At 42.8% G+C, this 20,000-nt stretch overlaps 1 protein-coding gene across 1 annotated transcript in view; it reads right to left on the minus strand.

The window, feature by feature from the left end:
* The window catches only part of LOC139390491 (ATPase phospholipid transporting 10B), a 42,550-nt gene that overhangs the window by 15,637 nt on the left and 6,913 nt on the right, over window positions 1-20,000 (minus strand). Inside the window, 9 exon segments of the mRNA XM_071137622.1 lie at window positions 1,914-2,138; window positions 2,140-2,200; window positions 6,356-6,596; window positions 7,541-7,750; window positions 11,593-11,817; window positions 12,239-12,366; window positions 14,944-15,075; window positions 15,331-15,437; window positions 19,732-19,817. Of these exon segments, the coding sequence (XP_070993723.1) occupies window positions 1,914-2,138; window positions 2,140-2,200; window positions 6,356-6,596; window positions 7,541-7,750; window positions 11,593-11,817; window positions 12,239-12,366; window positions 14,944-15,075; window positions 15,331-15,437; window positions 19,732-19,817 (1,415 nt within the window).

Here is a 20,000-nt window from a genome sequence, read left to right on the forward strand (position 1 = left end):
CTGTAACCCAGGTAATATCTCATTGTACCTGTGGTAAAGTGATAATGTGGTCCTGTAACCCAGGTAATATCTCATTGTACCTGTGGTAAAGTGATAATGTGGTCCTGTAACCCAGGTAATATCTCATTGTACCTGTGGTAAAGTGGTAATGTGGTCCTGTAACCCAGGTAATATCTCATTGTACCTGTGGTAAAGTGATAATGTGGTCCTGTAACCCAGGTAATATCTCATTGTACCTGTGGTAAAGTGATAATGTGGTCCTGTAACCCAGGTAATATCTCATTGTACCTGTGGTAAAGTGGTAATGTGGTCCTGTAACCCAGGTAATATCTCATTGTACCTGTGGTAAAGTGATAATGTGGTCCTATAGCCCAGGTAATATCTCATTGTACCTGTGGTAAAGTGATAATGTGGTCCTGTATAACCCAGGTAATATCTCATTGTACCTGTGGTAAAGTGATAATGTGGTCCTGTATAACCCAGGTAATATCTCATTGTACCTGTGGTAAAGTGGTAATGTGGTCCTGTATAACCCAGGTAATATCTCATTGTACCTGTGGTAAAGTGATAATGTGGTCCTGTAACCCAGGTAATATCTCATTGTACCTGTGGTAAAGTGATAATGTGGTCCTGTAACCCAGGTAATATCTCATTGTACCTGTGGTAAAGTGATAATGTGGTCCTGTAACCCAGGTAATATCTCATTGTACCTGTGGTAAAGTGGTAATGTGGTGCTGTAACCCAGGTAATATCTCATTGTACCTGTGGTAAAGTGATAATGTGGTCCTGTAACCCAGGTAATATCTCATTGTACCTGTGGTAAAGTGATAATGTGGTCCTGTTTGGCACAGCTGATAGAACATGGCTCTTGCAACGCCAAGAGTCGTGGGTTGAATTCCCGCTGCGGCCACCCGTGCATAAAATGTATGCACACGCAAGTCGTTTTGGGTAAAAGTGTCTGCTAAATGGCATATGTATTATATTGTATTATATTGTATTTTGATGTATAATTCTATAATGATATTAGTTTATCCTGATCACATGACCTGACCAGGTAACAGCATTTTTTACCAATCAGGTCACATGATGATGCTATTATAGTTACATTTATATGCACCTGTCTTATTTAACAGTACCATACAGCACCATACAGTACCATACAGTACCATACAGTACCATACTGCACCATACAGCACCATACAGTACCATATAGAACCATACAGCACCATACAGTACCATACAGTACCATACAGTACCATATAGAACCATACAGTACCATATAGAACCATACAGTACCATGTAGAACCATACAGTACCATATAGAACCATACAGAACCATACAGTACCATACAGTACCATATAGAACCATACAGAACCATATAGAACCATACAGTACCATACAGCACCATACATTACCATATATAACCATACAGTACCATACAGCACCATACAGTACCATACAGAACCATACAGTACCATACAGTACCATATAGAACCATACAGTACCATGTAGAACCATACAGTACCATATAGAACCATACAGTACCATACAGCACCATACAGTACCATACAGAACCATACAGTACCATACAGTACCATACAGAACCATACAGAACCATACAGTACCATACAGAACCATACAGAACCATACAGTACCATATAGTATCATATAGAACCATACAGTACCATATTGAACCATACAGAACCATACAGAACCATACAGTACCATACAGTACCATACATAACCATACAGAACCATACAGTACCATACAGTACCATATAGAACCATACAGTACCATATAGAACCATACAGAACCATACAGAACCATACAGTACCATACAGTACCATACAGAACCATACAGAACCATACAGTACCATACAGTATCATATAGACCATACAGTACTTATAAGCCTACCTGCATAAGGAGTCTCTAAAAGCTCCATCATTGTATAGTCCGCCCCTTTGGTATACATCACTATCTCCCTGGTGATTGGATGACACAACACCACCGACATCCTCTTCCTGATGGGGTCAAAGGTCAGGGTGTCCAGCACCTGATAGGTCAGCTCTTGTCCGTGAGGTAACCTGGTGAAGCCGTACGCCTTGGCAGCGTACACCAGGGCTGCCTCATCTGGACTCTGCCTCGTAGCATAGCTGATCAGCCATGTCCACTACCAGCCCAGGTCTGGGGATGTTGGCTGGGGTAGAGACAGAGACAGAGACAGAGGGAGACAGAGAGTGGCAGAGTGTTAGTAAAATTGAATTATGCCAATGTGCTTTCATCAATTGAAAGCCCTTCATCTATTTTATGAAGGATTTGTAAGATTTCTTGTTTGCATAAAATAGACGCAGACCAGTCTTTAAATAATAGGTAATAGAATTTATTCTCGGAGCACGCTCCCACTCAAACACATGCATCAGTTTAAATACAGATCATGACGTCATTTCACTGCCTTAACCGAACCCCCTCCTCTCGACAGGACAAAGTAAGGTGAAAAGTTCATTCTAACTTACTAACACACTCCCAGATAACTTTTGACCCCTCAACATTATCGATCACCACTGAACTGACAGTTGTAATTAACAGAAACCCTAGGAATGCACTCACTGCCTAATCTAAAAACCCCAGAGCTAAGTTTCAGGTTGGGTCAACCATAGGCTAACGACCTTATGTGTTTACACAGTCCACAACCCATTTGTTCCTGCCCAGTTGGAATGGTGTTCTTTAACATTTTATTACTCCTTTCTCCTGTCACACAATTTCTTCTTATGAACTCATATTGCCTATTAAACATAATATAACAGAGTATAAGTTTACTTACAGTTCCATTTAAAATTATTTGTTCAGTCATATTAATCATAATTTCCTAACACAGAGACACAGAGAGAGAGAGAGGGAGACAGAGGGAAACAGAGACAGAGACAAATACTTTGTTTGTAAATTATGTCTGAGTATTGGAGTGTGACCCCTGGCTATCCATAAATAAATACAACATTTTCAAAATTGTGCCATCTGGTTTGCTTAATATAAGGAATTGTTAATTATTCGTTCCACTGATCCCCGCTGATCCTCAACACTGGGGCCCCACAAGGGTGCATTCTGAGCCCTCTCCTGTACTCCCTGTTCCCCCACGACTGCATGGCCATGCACGCCTCCAACTCAATTATCAAGTTTGCGGATGACACCATTACCAACAACGACGAGACTGCCTACAGGGAGGAGGTGAGGGCCCTCGGAGTGTGGTGTCAGGAAAATAACCTCGCACTCAACGTCAACAAAACTAAGGAGATGATCGTGGACTTCAGGAAACAGCAGAGGAAACACCCCCCTATCCACATCGACGGGGCAGTAATGGAGAGGGCAGTAAGTTTTAAGTTCCTCGGCGTACACATCAAGGACAAACTGAATTGGTCCACCCACACAGACAGCGTTGTGAAGAAGGCGCAGCAGCGCCTCTTCAACCTCATGAGGCTGAAGAAATTCAGCTTGTCACCAAAAGCACTCACAAACTTTTACAGATGCGCAATCGAGAGCATCCTGCAGGGCTGTATCACCGCTTGGTACGGCAACTGCTCCGCCCTCAACCGTAAGGCTCTCCAGAGGGTGGTAAGGTCTGCACAACGCATCACCGGGGGCAAACTACCTGCCCTCCAGGACACCTACACCACCCGATGTCACAGGCCATAAAGATCATCAAGGACAACAACCACCCGAGCCACTGCCTGTTCACCCCGCTATCATCCAGAAGGCGAGGTCAGTACAGGTGCATCAAAGCAGGGACCGAGAGACTGAAAAACAACTTCTATCTCAAGGCTATCAGACTGTTAAACAGCCACCACTAACATTGAGTGGCTGCTGCCAACACACTGACTCAACTCCAGCCACTTTAATAATGGAAATTGATGTAAAAAATGTATCACTAGCCACTTTAAACAATGCTACTTAATATAATGTTTACATACCCTATATTACTCATCTCATATGTATATACTGTACCCTATACCATCTACTGCATCTTGCCATCTTTATGTAATACATGTATCACTAGCCACTTTAAACTATGCCACTTTGTTTACATACTCATCTCATATGTATACACTGTACTCAACACCATCTACTGCATCTTGCCTATGCCGTTCTGTACCATCACTCATTCATATATCTTTATGTACATATTCTTCATCCCTTTACACTTGTGTGTATAATGTAGTAGTTGTGAAATTGTTAGGTTAGATTACTCGTTGGTTATTACTGCATTGTCGGAACTAGAAGCACGAGCATTTCTCTACACTCGCATTAACATCTGCTAAACATGTGTATGTGACCATTAACATCTGCTAACCATCTGTATGTGACAAATAAAATTTGATTTGATTTTGATTTCTTTCACTTTTGACACTTAAGTATATTTCAGCAACTAACTACATTTCTACAGACATTTACTCAAGTATTATTTTACTGGGTGACTTTCACTTTTACTTGAGTCATTTTCTACTAAGGTATCTTTACTTTTACTCAAATATGACAATTTAGTAGTTTTTCTACCACTGGTCTGATGAGACCATGAGGAAACTGTGTTCTGATCATCCAATCAGCAACTCCGGTCTGCCTGTCATTGCACCACAAGGGGCACGCCCACTTAACCAATAGGAATTACTGTTTTGACCTTCCCATCCTGAGTTCTTGGGACATCCCGCCGGCCTCTCTCGTACTTCCCCGACCCAATCAGGAACTCTGGGTAATCAAATTAACGAGGGCGTATCTCCCCATGCCGTGCCATGCCTAGTTGTGTGTGTGTGTGTGTGTGTGTGTGTGTGTGTGTGTGTGTGTGTGTGTGTGTGTGTGTGTGTGTGTGTGTGTGTGTGTGTGTGTGTGTGTGTGTCTGTGTGGTTAATTTAGTAAAAAGGGACCTAGACATTTTGTCTGGAGCCTCAAAGAGCAATTAGGTAAATTAACACTGACCACTGATGGGAGAGAAGGAGAACGTTTTGGCCAACAACGTTTCCAGTGAGGACAGAGCAAGTATATAATTCAAGATAAATCTGAGAAGTAGATAGATAAAGAGGCAGACCAATTTAATTGATGGCTCTGCTGAAATACATAAATTGGATTTCTCTTCACTGTGTACATCACTGTTCCTACTACCAGACATCTGGACTGCAGGGCAGTAATATAGCCTTACTGCCAGGTATCTGGACTGCAGGGCAGTGCTATAGCCTTACTGCCAGATATCTGGACTGCAGGGCAGTACTATAGCCTTAATGCCAGATATCTGGACTGCAGGGCAGTGCTATAGCCTTACTGCCAGAAATCTGGACTGCAGGGCAGTAATATAGCCTTCCTGCCAGATATCTGGACTGCAGGGCAGTACTATAGCCTTACTGCCAGATATTTGGACTGCAGGGCAGTGCTATAGCCTTACTGCCAGATATCTGGACTGCAGGGCAGTACTATAGCCTTACTGCCAGATATCTGGACTGCAGGGCAGTACTATAGCCTTACTGCCAGATATCTGGACTGCAGGGCAGTACTATAGCCTTACTGCCAGATATCTGGACTGCAGGGCAGTACTATAGCCTTACTGCCAGATATCTGGACTGCAGGGCAGTACTATAGCCTTACTGCCAGATATCTGGACTGCAGGGCAGTACTATAGCCTTACTGCCAGATATCTGGACTGCAGGGCAGTACTATAGCCTTACTGCCAGATATCTGGACTGCAGGGCAGTACTATAGCCTTACTGCCAGATATCTGGACTGCTGCAGGGCAGTGCTATAGCCTTACTGCCAGATATCTGGACTGTAGGGCAGAATTCTACCCTACATATATCCTATAAGTAAAATGTACTTCTTAGAAATTCTGTTCTGATAAAATGGCACATTTTCAACCATCAGGATCTATCACGAAGGCCGCCTTTAATTTAGGAAGGTTTAATATTATGATCAAGATCAAATATTGTTATATAACCTGCAGTCTTAGAAGTTGAGGTCACAAAACCATCTCCCTCTCTCCCTCCTTTCCTCCCCCTCTTCCTCCACTCCTCCTCCTCGCTTCTCCTTCTTCCCTCCTCCGTATCCCATCTCCCTCTCTCCCTCCTTTCTTCCCCCTCTTCCTCCACTCCTCCTCCTCGCTTCTCCTCCTTCCCTCCTCCTCATCCCATCTCCCTCTCTCCCTCCTTTCCTCCCCCTCTTCCTGCACTCCTCTTCCTCGCTTCTCCTCCTTCCCTCCTCCTCATCCCATCTCCCTCTCTCCCTCCTTTCCTCCCCATCTTCCTCCACTCTTCCTCGTCTCTTCTCCTCCTTCTCTCCTCCGCATCCCATCTTCCTCTCTCCTACACCAAGTCAGGGTCACAGTGAAGAGAAGAGAACGGAGGAGAGGAACGGAACACTTGGAACAGAGCACGACTCACTCTCCGTCTTTGAGCCTGAGCCTGCGTTGCCGTGGAAACCACCACCGTGTTGCAGACAGCGAGAGCCAAGAAGAAGTCCAGGTAGAGATCTATTTCCCGGGAGTGGGCGTGTCTCTCTGCCCCGTCACCACCACCTCTCAGAACACGCTGAAGTAGCTTTCTGTCTGGCACCACCTCTGTTTCCTGTACACAGACAGGACAGGGGGACAGAATGAAACACCATACTGTCCTACTGTACCTCTATGGGACGGTGTTGGTTATTAAAGTATTAACGCAGTATGAGCTGTGGAGTACATCGCCTTCAGTAAGTTCTTTACAAATGTTGTTGAGTTACAGCCTGAATTTAAAATTGATTCAATTGAGTATTTTTTTTGGGGGGGGTCACTTTTTTTGTTACTACCCCCACAATGTCAAAGTGGAAATATGTTTGATGCTACCTAATACTGCAACCTACTACTGCCATCTACTACTGCAATCTACTACTGCAATCTACTACTGCAATCTACTACTGCAATCTACTACTGCAACCTACTACTGCAATCTACTACTGCAATCTACTACTGCAACCTACTGTGGATGTGATGTAATGTGATGTTGATATGATGTTGATGTGATATAATGTTGATGTGATATAATGTTGATGTGATATAATGTTGATGTGATATAATGTTGATGTGATATAATGTTGATGTGATGTTGATGTGATGTTGATGTGATGTTGATGTGATATAATGTTGATGTGATATAATGTTGATGTGATATAATGTTGATGTGATATAATGTTGATGTGATATAATGTTGATGTGATGTTGATGTGATGTTGTTGTGATATAATGTTGATGTGATATAATGTTGATGTTGATGTTTGTTGATGTTGATGTGATATCAGTAGCCCATGGCGTCATGTTGCTCAGCATGACCACATGTGCAACTACAGATACGGCAAAGGGACACACCCTCTGACCACAGAGTCATAAAAACATTATATGCTGTGTTTTAGGTTGAGTTACTTGAAGTATTTCACCATCCAAAACGTTCTTGCTTTGAGCGGTATGGATACATTGGGTACTCAGCCTAACAAATACATTGTTTCTATTGTTGTTGTTATCATAAAGCTATACTCTCACCAGTGGACTGCTGAATGCTACTTCCCCCTGGGCACTTCCTTCCTTGTTCCTGTGAGGTCGCTGGGCACCATGGCAACATTGTATTACTTCTGGGTCATGGTCATGGTTGTCTTCCAGGGTCCATCCTGTCCTCAAAGGGAGTGGTCTCTGGTGGAAGGGAACCTCTTTCCTCTGTGTCATCAGCCTCCCCAGGGACAGGCAGACGGACGTCTGGAGAGGAGAGCCAAAACATATTCACTGTACTCACTCAGTTAGTATAAACTGGGCCCGTATCTGTTTGTGCTGTGTAGCCAACTCCTGTTGATGTTTAATGATCATAGGAGTTGGCTAGACAGCATAAACCGATCCTGGAGCAGATTACAGTCTGTAGACTACAGAACCAGATGAAACTAGAAAGGGCCATTTTTCATCATTACTGGTGCTAGAAACCCTAATTAAAACTGCATCAGCATTTCAGGGGCGTGGCTCAAGGCCAGAGCCCCACAATATTCTGTTTAGTCTTTAAAAACATTTGAATGTTCTGAGAGATATGAGGAAACATTGGGTTGATAACAAGAGAGAGGTTGATTCCCATAGCAGTACCTGCTAAACTGTGGTCCAGATGGTTGAAACCAGGGTTAAAGTTGATAAGCCAGCGGGGGTTTGTGGATCTTGTGATGAGGATACGTAAAGGCACACTCCTTAATTGGTTTATACCATCAAAGACTGGACCACCAACAAACATCAATGCTGAAGCAAGTCCTATTAAAATACCCAAAAAACAACTAAGTAGACAACTAGTGGAAGAGCTCAAATTACATCGAGCGACCTTGACGGCCACAATCAACTAATGTCTTTTGGGTACAAACGTCCTCGGATGCTTTTTGAACAGCAGGGCATGTTCAACTGGTTTCAGTTCCCATTGTTTCTTTACAGTTCCCATTGTTTCTTTACAGTTCCCATTGTTTCTTTACAGTTCCCATTGTTTCTTTACAGTTCCCATTGTTTCTTTACAGTTCCCATTGTTTCTTTACAGTTCCCATTGTTTCTTTACAGTTCCCATTGTTTCTTTACAGTTTCCATTGTTTCTTTACAGTTCCCATTGTTTCTTAACAGTTCCCACTGTTTCTTTACAGTTCCCATTGTTTCTTTACAGTTCCCATTGTTTCTTAACAGTTCCCACTGTTTCTTTACAGTTCCCATTGTTTCTTTACAGTTCCCATTGTTTCTTTACAGTTTCCATTGTTTCTTTACAGTTCCCATTGTTTCTTTACAGTTCCCACTGTTTCTTTACAGTTCCCATTGTTTATTTTCAGTTCCCATTGTTTCTTTACAGTTCCCATTGTTTCTTTACAGTTCCCATTGTTTCTTTACAGTTCCCATTGTTTCTTTACAGTTTCCATTGTTTCTTTACAGTTCCCATTATTTCTTAACAGTTCCCATTGTTTCTTTACAGTTCCCATTGTTTCTTTACAGTTCCCATTGTTTCTTTACAGTTCCCATTGTTTCTTTACAGTTCCCATTGTTTATTTTCAGTTCCCATTGTTTCTTTACAGTTCCCATTGTTTCTTTACAGTTCCCATTGTTTCTTTACAGTTCCCATTGTTTCTTTACAGTTCCCATTGTTTCTTTACAGTTCCCATTGTTTCTTTACAGTTTCCATTGTTTCTTAACAGTTTCCATTGTTTCTTAACAGTTCCCATTGTTTCTTTACAGTTCCCATTGTTTCTTTACAGTTCCCATTGTTTCTTTACAGTTCCCATTGTTTCTTTACAGTTCCCATTGTTTCTTAACAGTTCCCATTGTTTCTTTACAGTTCCCATTGTTTCTTTACAGTTCCCATTGTTTCTTTACAGTTCCCATTGTTTCTTTACAGTTCCCATTGTTTCTTTACAGTTCCCATTGTTTCTTTACAGTTCCCATTGTTTCTTTACAGTTCCCATTGTTTCTTAACAGTTCCCATTGTTTCTTTACAGTTCCCATTGTTTCTTAACAGTTCCCATTGTTTCTTTACAGTTCCCATTGTTTCTTAACCGTTCCCATTGTTTCTTTACAGTTCCCGTTGTTTCTTTACAGTTCCCATTGTTTCTTTACAGTTTCCATTGTTTCTTTACAGTTCACATTGTTTCTTAACCGTTCCCATTGTTTCTTTACAGTTCCCGTTGTTTCTTTACAGTTCCCATTGTTTCTTTACAGTTTCCATTGTTTCTTTACAGTTCCCATTGTTTCTTAACAGTACCCATTGTTTATTTACAGTTCCCATTGTTTCTTTACAGTTCCCATTGTTTCTTTACAGTTCCCATTGTTTTTTAACAGTTCCCATTGTTTCTTTACAGTTCCCATTGTTTCTTTACAGTTCCCATTGTTTCTTTACAGTTCCCATTGTTTATTTACAGTTCCCATTGTTTCTTAACAGTACCCATTGTTTATTTACAGTTCCCATTGTTTCTTTACAGTTCCCCTTGTTTCTTTACAGTTCCCATTGTTTTTTAACAGTTCCCATTGTTTCTTTACAGTTCCCATTGTTTCTTTACAGTTCCCATTGTTTCTTTACAGTTCCCATTGTTTCTTTACAGTTCCCATTATTTCTTAACAGTTTCCATTGTTTCTTAACAGTTCCCATTGTTTCTTTACAGTTCCCATTGTTTCTTAACAGTTCCCATTGTTTCTTTACAGTTCCCATTGTTTCTTTACAGTTCCCATTGTTTCTTTACAGTTCCCATTGTTTCTTTACAGTTTCCATTGTTTCTTAACAGTTCCCATTGTTTCTTTACAGTTCCCATTGTTTCTTAACAGTTCCCATTGTTTCTTTACAGTTCCCATTGTTTCTTAACAGTTCCCATTGTTTCTTAACAGTTCCCATTGTTTCTTTACAGTTCCCATTGTTTCTTTACAGTTCCCATTGTTTCTTAACAATTCCCATTGTTTCTTAACAGTTCCCATTGTTTCTTAACAGTTCCCATTGTTTCTTTACAGTTCCCATTGTTTCTTTACAGTTCCCATTGTTTCTTTACAGTTCCCATTGTTTCTTTACAGTTCCCATTGTTTCTTTACAGTTCCCATTGTTTCTTAACAGTTCCCATTGTTTCTTTACAGTTCCCATTGTTTCTTAACCGTTCCCATTGTTTCTTTACAGTTCCCATTGTTTCTTTACAGTTTCCATTGTTTCTTTACAGTTCCCATTGTTTCTTAACAGTACCCATTGTTTATTTACAGTTCCCATTGTTTCTTTACAGTTCCCATTGTTTCTTTACAGTTCCCATTGTTTTTTAACAGTTCCCATTGTTTCTTTACAGTTCCCATTGTTTCTTTACAGTTCCCATTGTTTCTTTACAGTTCCCATTGTTTCTTTACAGTTCCCATTGTTTCTTCACAGTACCCACTGTTTATTTACAGTTCCCATTGTTTCTTTACGGTTCCCATTGTTTCTTTACAGTTCCCATTGTTTTTTAACAGTTCCCATTGTTTCTTTACAGTTCCCATTGTTTCTTTACAGTTCCCATTGTTTCTTTACAGTTCCCATTGTTTCTTTACAGTTCCCATTATTTCTTAACAGTTTCCATTTTTTCTTAACAGTTCCCATTGTTTCTTAACAGTTTCCATTGTTTCTTAACAGTTCCCATTGTTTCTTTACAGTTTCCATTGTTTCTTAACAGTTCCCATTGTTTCTTTACAGTTTCCATTGTTTCTTAACAGTTCCCATTGTTTCTTTACAGTTCCCATTGTTTCTTTACAGTTTCCATTGTTTCTTTACAGTTCCCATTGTTTCTTTACAGTTCCCATTATTTCTTTACAGTTCACATTGTTTCTTAACAGTTCCCATTGTTTCTTTACAGTTCCCATTGTTTCTTAACAGTTCCCATTGTTTCTTTACAGTTCCCATTTTTCTTAACAGTTCCCATTGTTTCTTTACAGTTCCCATTGTTTCTTTACAGTTCCCATTGTTTCTTTACAGTTCCCATTGTTTCTTTACAGTTCCCATTGTTTCTTTACAGTTCCCATTGTTTCTTTACAGTTCCCATTGTTTCTTAACAGTTCCCATTGTTTCTTAACAGTTCCCATTGTTTCTTTACAGTTCCCATTGTTTCTTTACAGTTCCCATTGTTCTCTGTGAGGGTACCAGTCTTGTCCGAGAAGACGTAGTGAATCTGTCCCAGGTCCTCAGTGATGTTGAGAGTTCTACACTGGACTCTGCTGTCTGTCTCTTCATCATACAGGTCTATGTCGTTAGTGATGAAGAACACCTGACCCGTCTTCACAATTTCAATGGATACGTACAAGGAGATGGGAATCAGGATCTGAAGGAGAAGGAAGAGAGGAGGGAGGAAGAGAAGGAAGAGATGAGGAAGGGAGGAAAAGAGGAGGGAGAGAGGAAGAAGGTAAGGGGGTAGGGAGGGAGGGAGGGAAGGAAGGAAGGAAGGAAGGAAGGAAGGAAGGAAGGAAGGAAGGAAGGAAGGAAGGAAGGAAGGAAAGAAGAAAGAAAGGAAGGAGGGAGGGAAGGAAGGAAGGACGGACGGAAGGAAGCAAGGAAGCAAGGAAGGAAGGAAGGAAGGAAGGAAGGAAGGAAGGAAGGAAGGAAGGAAGGAAGGAAGGAAGGAAGGAAGGAAGATGTCATACTGGTACACACTCAAACTCACAGACACACAAATGCTTTATGGCTGTTCACCGATCATGATGTTTCTCCCAACACACACACATACACACACACACTCTCGCTACCTGCAGTAGTATGATCATAGTCAAGAACATGTAGAAGCTAGACAGAGGGGGCGGGTCCAGATGACCATGGCTGTCTGGTATCAGGAAGAGAGGCATGCTGGGAAATGACTCCAGTCAGATGTAATGACCTGTTTGGGGAAGGAGAGGGGAAAAGGAGGGAGGGAGAAGGGGATGAAGGGGTGAGAGAATGGAGTGAAAGGAGGTGAGAGGGGAAAAGGAGGGAGGGAGAAGGGGGTGAAGAGGTGAGAGAATGGAGTGAAATGAAGTAGAAGAGGAAGGACAAGGAATGGAGCAAAAGGAGGAGAGAAAGGACAAGAGGAGGGTAAGACAAGGATGAGAAGAGGGTAAGAACAGGATGAGTAGAGAGGAGGGTAAGAACAGGATGAGAGGAGAGGAGGGTAAGAACAGGATGAAAGGAGAGGAGGATAAGAACAGGAGGAGAGGAGAGGATGATAAGAACAGGAGGAGAGGAGAGGAGGGTAAGAACAGGAGGAGAGGAGGGTAAGAACAGGATGAGAGGAGAGGAGGGTAAGAGCAGGATGAGAGGAGAGGAGGGTAAGAACAGGATGAGAGGAGAGGAGGGTAAGAACAGGATGAGAGGAGAGGAGGGTAAGAACAGGATGAGAGGAGAGGAGGATAAGAACAGGATGAGCGGAGAGGAGGGTAAGAACAGGAGGAGAGGAGAGGAGGGTAAGAACAGGAGGAGAGGAGAGGAGGGTAAGAACAGGAGGAGAGGAGAGGAGTGTAAGAACAGGATGAGAGGAGATGAGGGTAAGAACAGGAGGAGAGGAGAGGAGGGTAAGAACAGGAGGAGAGGAGAGGAGGGTAAGAACAGGAGGAGAGGAGAGGAGGGTAAGAACAGGAGGAGAGGAGAGGAGGGTAAGAACAGGATGAGAGGAGATGAGGGTAAGAACAGGAGGAGAGGAGGGTAAGAACAGGAGGAGAGGAGAGGAGGGTAAGAACAGGAGGAGAGGAGAGGAGGGTAAGAACAGGATGAGAGGAGATGAGGGTAAGAACAGGAGGAGAGGAGAGGAGGGTGAGAACAGGATGAGTGGAGATGAGGGTAAGAACAGGATGAGAGGAGAGGAGGGTAAGAACAGGAGGAGAGGAGGGTAAGAACAGGATGAGAGGAGAGGAGGGTAAGAACAGGATGAGAGGAGAGGAGGGTAAGAACAGGGTGAGAGGAGAGGAGGGTAAGAACAGGAGGAGAGGAGAGGAGGGTAAGAACAGGAGGAGAGGAGAGGAGGGTAAGAACAGGATGAGCGGAGAGGAGGGTAAGAACAGGAGGAGAGGAGAGGAGGGTAAGAACAGGAGGAGTGGAGAGGAGGGTAAGAACAGGATGAGAGGAGAGGAGGGTAACAACAGGATGAGAAGAGAGTAAGAACAGGAGGAGAGGAGAGGAGGGTGAGAACAGGAGGAGAGGAGAGGAGGGTAACAACAGGAGGAGAGGAGAGGAGGGTAACAACAAGATGAGAGGAGAGGAGGATAAGAACAGGATGAGAGGAGAGGAGGGTAAGAACAGGATGAGAGGAGAGGAGGGTAACAACAGGATGAGAGGAGAGGAGGGTAAGAACAGGATGAGAGGAGAGGAGGGTAAGAACAGGAGGAGAGGAGAGGAGGGTATGAAAGAAAAAGGACAGTAAGGACAGGTGGATTAATCACACTCCTCTACCTCAGAACAGGGGTTGTTTCTGTCCCTTTTTCCTCCCTCCTTTCCCCTCTTCTTCTTCACTCTATATACTGATGGATGATGACTGATGTTTAAATGTCTTCCTATAAATCCATGGATTACAACATTAATCTTGCTGGACCTGATCAATGTTTACATTACTTCCTAGACTCTTAGAAAAAATAATGCAATCTTGAGCCATAGGAAAACTCTTGCCAAGAACCTTTTTGGTTCCAAGTAGAACCCTTTTGGTTCCAGGTTAGAACCCTTTTGAGTTCCATGTAAAACCTTTTATGCAAAGAAGTTCTACATGGACACCAAATGAGTTCTAACAGGAACCAAAAAGTGTTCGTCGGTGTGGAAAGCCTTTATGAGTGTATAAAGTTCAATGGATTAGAAAGTTAACCTTACGACCTGATCCTGATCACTGGTCAATGTCTTCCTATAAAGGTCACTGGAAGAGAACATTAACCTTGGCTAGTGAATGTGTTGTTTTGCCCACGCCCTCCTTCCTTGCTCTTGGCCCTGCCTCTTCCACCCATCCATGTGTTTAATATGGACAGAAAAGAGCAGAAGCTTTTTGAGCTGTCCTATCAGGCCCGGTGTCTAGTTAACTAGTTATTAACCCTGCGAGCTGAAGTGTGTCGCAAATGGCACCCTATTCCCTACTTAGTCCACAATTTTTTTTGCCAGGGCCTATGGGGCTCTGGTCAAAAGTAGTGCACTATGTAGGGAATAAGGTGTCATTTGGGACTTAACTTCTTTATACAGTACATTGCTAGAAGATGCCGTTGTCTTGGCTATATCAGTACGTAGACCTATATGTTGATAGGGAAGGTATATTAGTACAATATGAGGTAGTAATTGTATGGTAATTAATATAGGGTAGGTTAACTTTACCTAGTTCTCCTATACGGCTTGGTATGGTTTACAAATATATTATCATCAGGTCTTTACGTAGGTGTGTATCCTTCAAATATTGTGTTACCATGATTGTATGGTATTGGAATTGGGGTAAACTGCAGGTTCAACTTACCAAGCGCTCCTATAAGGCACATGCAGAAGAGCACAATGACACAGAAGAGCACTTGCATGTTCATCTTGCGTTCCAGTTTGCTGCGTTTGTATCTGGGTCTGTAGTTATTTAGCATGGACTTGGTCTCACGGCCTGAAACAAGAGATGAGCGAAACGCTGTAGCGGCGCCAACTTGGCCAGCGGCGAGCCGCTAGTAAACCGCTACGTGGTCGCAAGCAGGTAAGTGTTTACTCAAACGAGGCTCGTCGTCTTTTCTGGTGTTTCAATTTAAAGACTCAAATGTTCCAAATGCTGTAATTAACAAACTTCGTAAATGTAATAACGTAACCAGGAACGTAAAGATGTAACAGTAGAGCTCAGAGGTCAGAGGTCAGAGGTCATATTCACCTGCGTACACCACGAACCCAGCTGCGTGGTCTGTGTTTCTGATGGTACACCCCCTCAGCAGCAGACTGTCAATCCCAAAGCCCTACTTCCTGTTATCAGCCGTCTCTCTGCAGAGAGACATTCTTTTACACTCATGTCTCATTAGGTATTCATTACCCCCTATATATTCTCCATGCACGTGTCCAAAATGGCACCCAAAAGTAGTGCGTCCAAATGTAGTGCACTACATAGGGAATAGGGTGCCATGCCCTATGGCCCTAGTCGAAAGTAGTGCACTACATGGGGAATAGGGTGCCATGCCCTACGGCCCTAGTCGAAAGTAGTGCACTACATAGGGAATAGGATGCAATTTCAGACGCTGCCTATTCATTAATTCTCTCCCTTTATGGCTAAACTGGACTGGAGAGTGGACATAGCAGCTGCTATAAAAGCTACGGGGCTCTAAGAACGTCGGTGAGAAGCTGCTAGAGCCGTAAAGTATTGGTTTATTTAGAGCATCAGGAGAAATACAGTAAAGTAATGGTTTATTTAGAGCATTAGGAGAAACACAGTAAAGTAATGGTTTATTTAGAGCATCAGGAGAAATACAGTAAAGTAATGGTTTATTTAGAGCATCAGGAGAAATACAGTAAAGTAATGGTTAATTTAGAGCATTAGGAGAAATACAGTAAAGTAATGGTTTATTTAGAGCATCAGGAGAAATACAGTAAAGTAATGGTTTATTTAGAGCATCAGGAGAAATACAGTAAAATAATGGTTAATTTAGAGCATTAGGAGAAATACAGTAAAGTAATGGTTTATTTAGAGCATCAGGAGAAATACAGTAAAGTATTGGTTTATTTAGAGCATCAGGAGAAATACAGTAAAGTAATGGTTTATTTAGAGCATCAGGAGAAATACAGTAAAGTAATGGTTTATTTAGAGCATCAGGAGAAATACAGTAAAGTAATGGTTCATTTAGAGCATTAGGAGAAATACAGTAAAGTAATGGTTTATTTAGAGCATCAGGAGAAATACAGTAAAGTAATGGTTTATTTAGAGCATCAGGAGAAATACAGTAAAGTAATGGTTAATTTAGAGCATTAGGAGAAATACAGTAAAGTAATGGTTTATTTAGAGCATCAGGAGAAATACAGTAAAATAATGGTTAATTTAGAGCATTAGGAGAAATACAGTAAAGTAATGGTTTATTTAGAGCATCAGGAGAAATACAGTAAAGTATTGGTTTATTTAGAGCATCAGGAGAAATACAGTAAAGTAATGGTTTATTTAGAGCATCAGGAGAAATACAGTAAAGTAATGGTTTATTTAGAGCATCAGGAGAAATACAGTAAAGTAATGGTTAATTTAGAGCATTAGGAGAAATACAGTAAAGTAATGGTTTATTTAGAGCATCAGGAGAAATACAGTAACGTATTGATCCATTTAGCTTGGCTTCATTCATACACGACATGACTGGTTTGGTTGGCCTCTTTGGATACAGTATAATAGTGTTGTTGCTGTGGTTGTTGTTGTTTTTGTTGCTTCTGTTCACCTGATTTAGAATTCCTCACAATCAAATGTAGACCGCATTATCTACCAAGAGAATTCTCTTCGATTATAATCACAGCCGTATATATCCCCCCCCAAGCAGACACATCGATGGCTCTGAACGAACTTTATTTAACTCTCTGCAAACTGGAAACAATTTATCCGGAGGCTGCATTCATTGTAGCTGGGGATTTTAACAAGACTAATCTGAAAACAAGACTCCCCAAATTTTATCAGCATATCGATTGCGCAACCAGGGGAGGAAAGACCCTGGACCATTGTTACTCTAACTTCCGCGACGCATATAAGGCCCTGCCCCGCCCCCCTTTCGGAAAAGCTGACCACGACTCCATTTTGTTGATCCCTGCCTACAGACAGAAACTAAAACAAGAGGCTCCCACGCTGAGGTCTGTCCAACGCTGGTCCGACCAAGCTGACTCCACACTCCAAGACTGCTTCCATCACGTGGACTGGGAGATGTTTCGTATTGCGTCAGATAACAACATTGACGAATACGCTGATTCGGTGTGCGAGTTCATTAGAACGTACGTTGAAGATGTCGTTCCCATAGCAACGATTAAAACATTCCCTAACCAGAAACCGTGGATTGATGGCAGCATTCGTGTGAAACTGAAAGCGCGAACCACTGCTTTTAATCAGGGCAAGGTGTCTGGTAACATGACCGAATACAAACAGTGCAGCTATTCCCTCCGCAAGGCTATCAAACAAGCTAAGCGCCAGTACAGAGACAAAGTAGAATCTCAATTCAACGGCTCAGACACAAGAGGCATGTGGCAGGGTCTACAGTCAATCACGGACTACAGGAAGAAACCCAGCCCAGTCACGGACCAGGATGTCTTGCTCCCAGGCAGACTAAATAACTTTTTTGCCCGCTTTGAGGACAATACAGTGCCACTGACACGGCCTGCAACGAAAACATGCGGTCTCTCCTTCACTGCAGCCGAGGTGAGTAAGACATTTAAACGTGTTAACCCTCGCAAGGCTGCAGGCCCAGATGGCATCCCCAGCCGCGCCCTCAGAGCATGCGCAGACCAGCTGGCCGGTGTGTTTACGGACATATTCAATCAATCCCTATACCAGTCTGCTGTTCCCACATGCTTCAAGAGGGCCACCATTGTTCCTGTTCCCAAGAAAGCTAAGGTAACTGAGCTAAATGACTACCGCCCCGTAGCACTCACATCCGTCATCATGAAGTGCTTTGAGAGACTAGTCAAGGACCATATCACCTCCACCCTACCTGACACCCTAGACCCACTCCAATTTGCTTACCGCCCTAATAGGTCCACAGACGATGCAATCTCAACCACACTGCACACTGCCCTAACCCATCTGGACAAGAGGAATACCTATGTGAGAATGCTGTTCATCGACTACAGCTCGGCATTCAACACCATAGTACCCTCCAAGCTCGTCATCAAGCTCGAGACCCTGGGTCTCGACCCCGCCCTGTGCAACTGGGTACTGGACTTCCTGACGGGCCGCCCCCAGGTGGTGAGGGTAGGCAACAACATCTCCTCCCCGCTGATCCTCAACACTGGGGCCCCACAAGGTTGCGTTCTGAGCCCTCTCCTGTACTCCCTGTTCACCCACGACTGCGTGGCCACGCACGCCTCCAACTCAATCATCAAGTTTGCGGACGACACAACAGTGGTAGGCTTGATTACCAACAACGATGAGACGGCCTACAGGGAGGAGGTGAGGGCCCTCGGAGTGTGGTGTCAGGAAAACAACCTCACACTCAACGTCAACAAAACTAAGGAGATGATTGTGGACTTCAGGAAACAGCAGAGGGAACACCCCCCTATCCACATCGATGGAACAGTAGTGGAGAGGGTAGCAAGTTTTAAGTTCCTCGGCATACACATCACAGACAAACTGAATTGGTCCACTCACACAGACAGCATCGTGAAGAAGGCGCAGCAGCGCCTCTTCAACCTCAGGAGGCTGAAGAAATTCGGCTTGTCACCAAAAGCACTCACAAACTTCTACAGATGCACAATCGAGAGCATCCTGGCGGGCTGTATCACCGCCTGGTATGGCAACTGCACCGCCCTCAACCGTAAGGCTCTCCAGAGGGTAGTGAGGTCTGCACAACGCATCACCGGGGGCAAACTACCTGCCCTCCAGGACACCTACACCACCCGATGTCACAGGAAGGCCATAAAGATCATCAAGGACATCAACCACCCGAGCCACTGCCTGTTCACCCCGCTATCATCCAGAAGGCGAGGTCAGTACAGGTGCATCAAAGCTGGGACCGAGAGACTGAAAAACAGCTTCTATCTCAAGGCCATCAGACTGTTAAACAGCCACCACTAACACTGAGTGGCTGCTGCCAACACACTGACACTGACTCAACTCCAGCCACTTTAATAATGGGAATTGATGGGAAATGATGTAAATATATCACTAGCCACTTTAAACAATGCTACCTTATATAAATGTTACTTACCCTACATTATTCATCTCATATGCATACGTATATACTGTACTCTATATCATCGACGGTATCCTTATGTAATACATGTATCACTAGCCACTTTATACTATACTATGCCACTTTGTTTACATACTCATCTCATTTGTACATACTGTACCCGATACCATCTACTGTATCTTGCCTATGCTGCTCTGTACCATCACTCATTCATATATCCTTATGTACATATTCTTTATCCCCTTACACTGTGTACAAGACAGTAGTTTTGGAATTGTTAGTTAGATTACTTGTTATTACTGCATTGTCGGAACTAGAAGCACAAGCATTTCGCTACACTCGCATTAACATCTGCTAACCATGTGTATGTGACAAATAAAATTTGATTTGATTTGATTTGATTTAATACTCACATGTAACCTTTGAAATGATTGAGGTTGTCGTTGGGTTTTTCAACGACTACTGTGCTGTTGAAGTGTTGCGGATTAAAAGGAAAATCCTGAAAATAAAAGTACACACATTCAAACTGTTTAGGAGGAAGGCAGGAAGGACAGTTTCCCAGAACTGGAATGTGTTTAGATGGTTCCAGAATCCATTAAAACAAACCTGTAATTGCAGAAGCTTTCATTTTAACTCATGAATACAAAGACACATTATTTCAAAGAATGTTGGACTTTCATAA

This window comes from Oncorhynchus clarkii, chromosome 31 (genome assembly GCF_045791955.1).
Source record: "Oncorhynchus clarkii lewisi isolate Uvic-CL-2024 chromosome 31, UVic_Ocla_1.0, whole genome shotgun sequence".
NCBI lineage: Eukaryota > Metazoa > Chordata > Actinopteri > Salmoniformes > Salmonidae > Oncorhynchus > Oncorhynchus clarkii.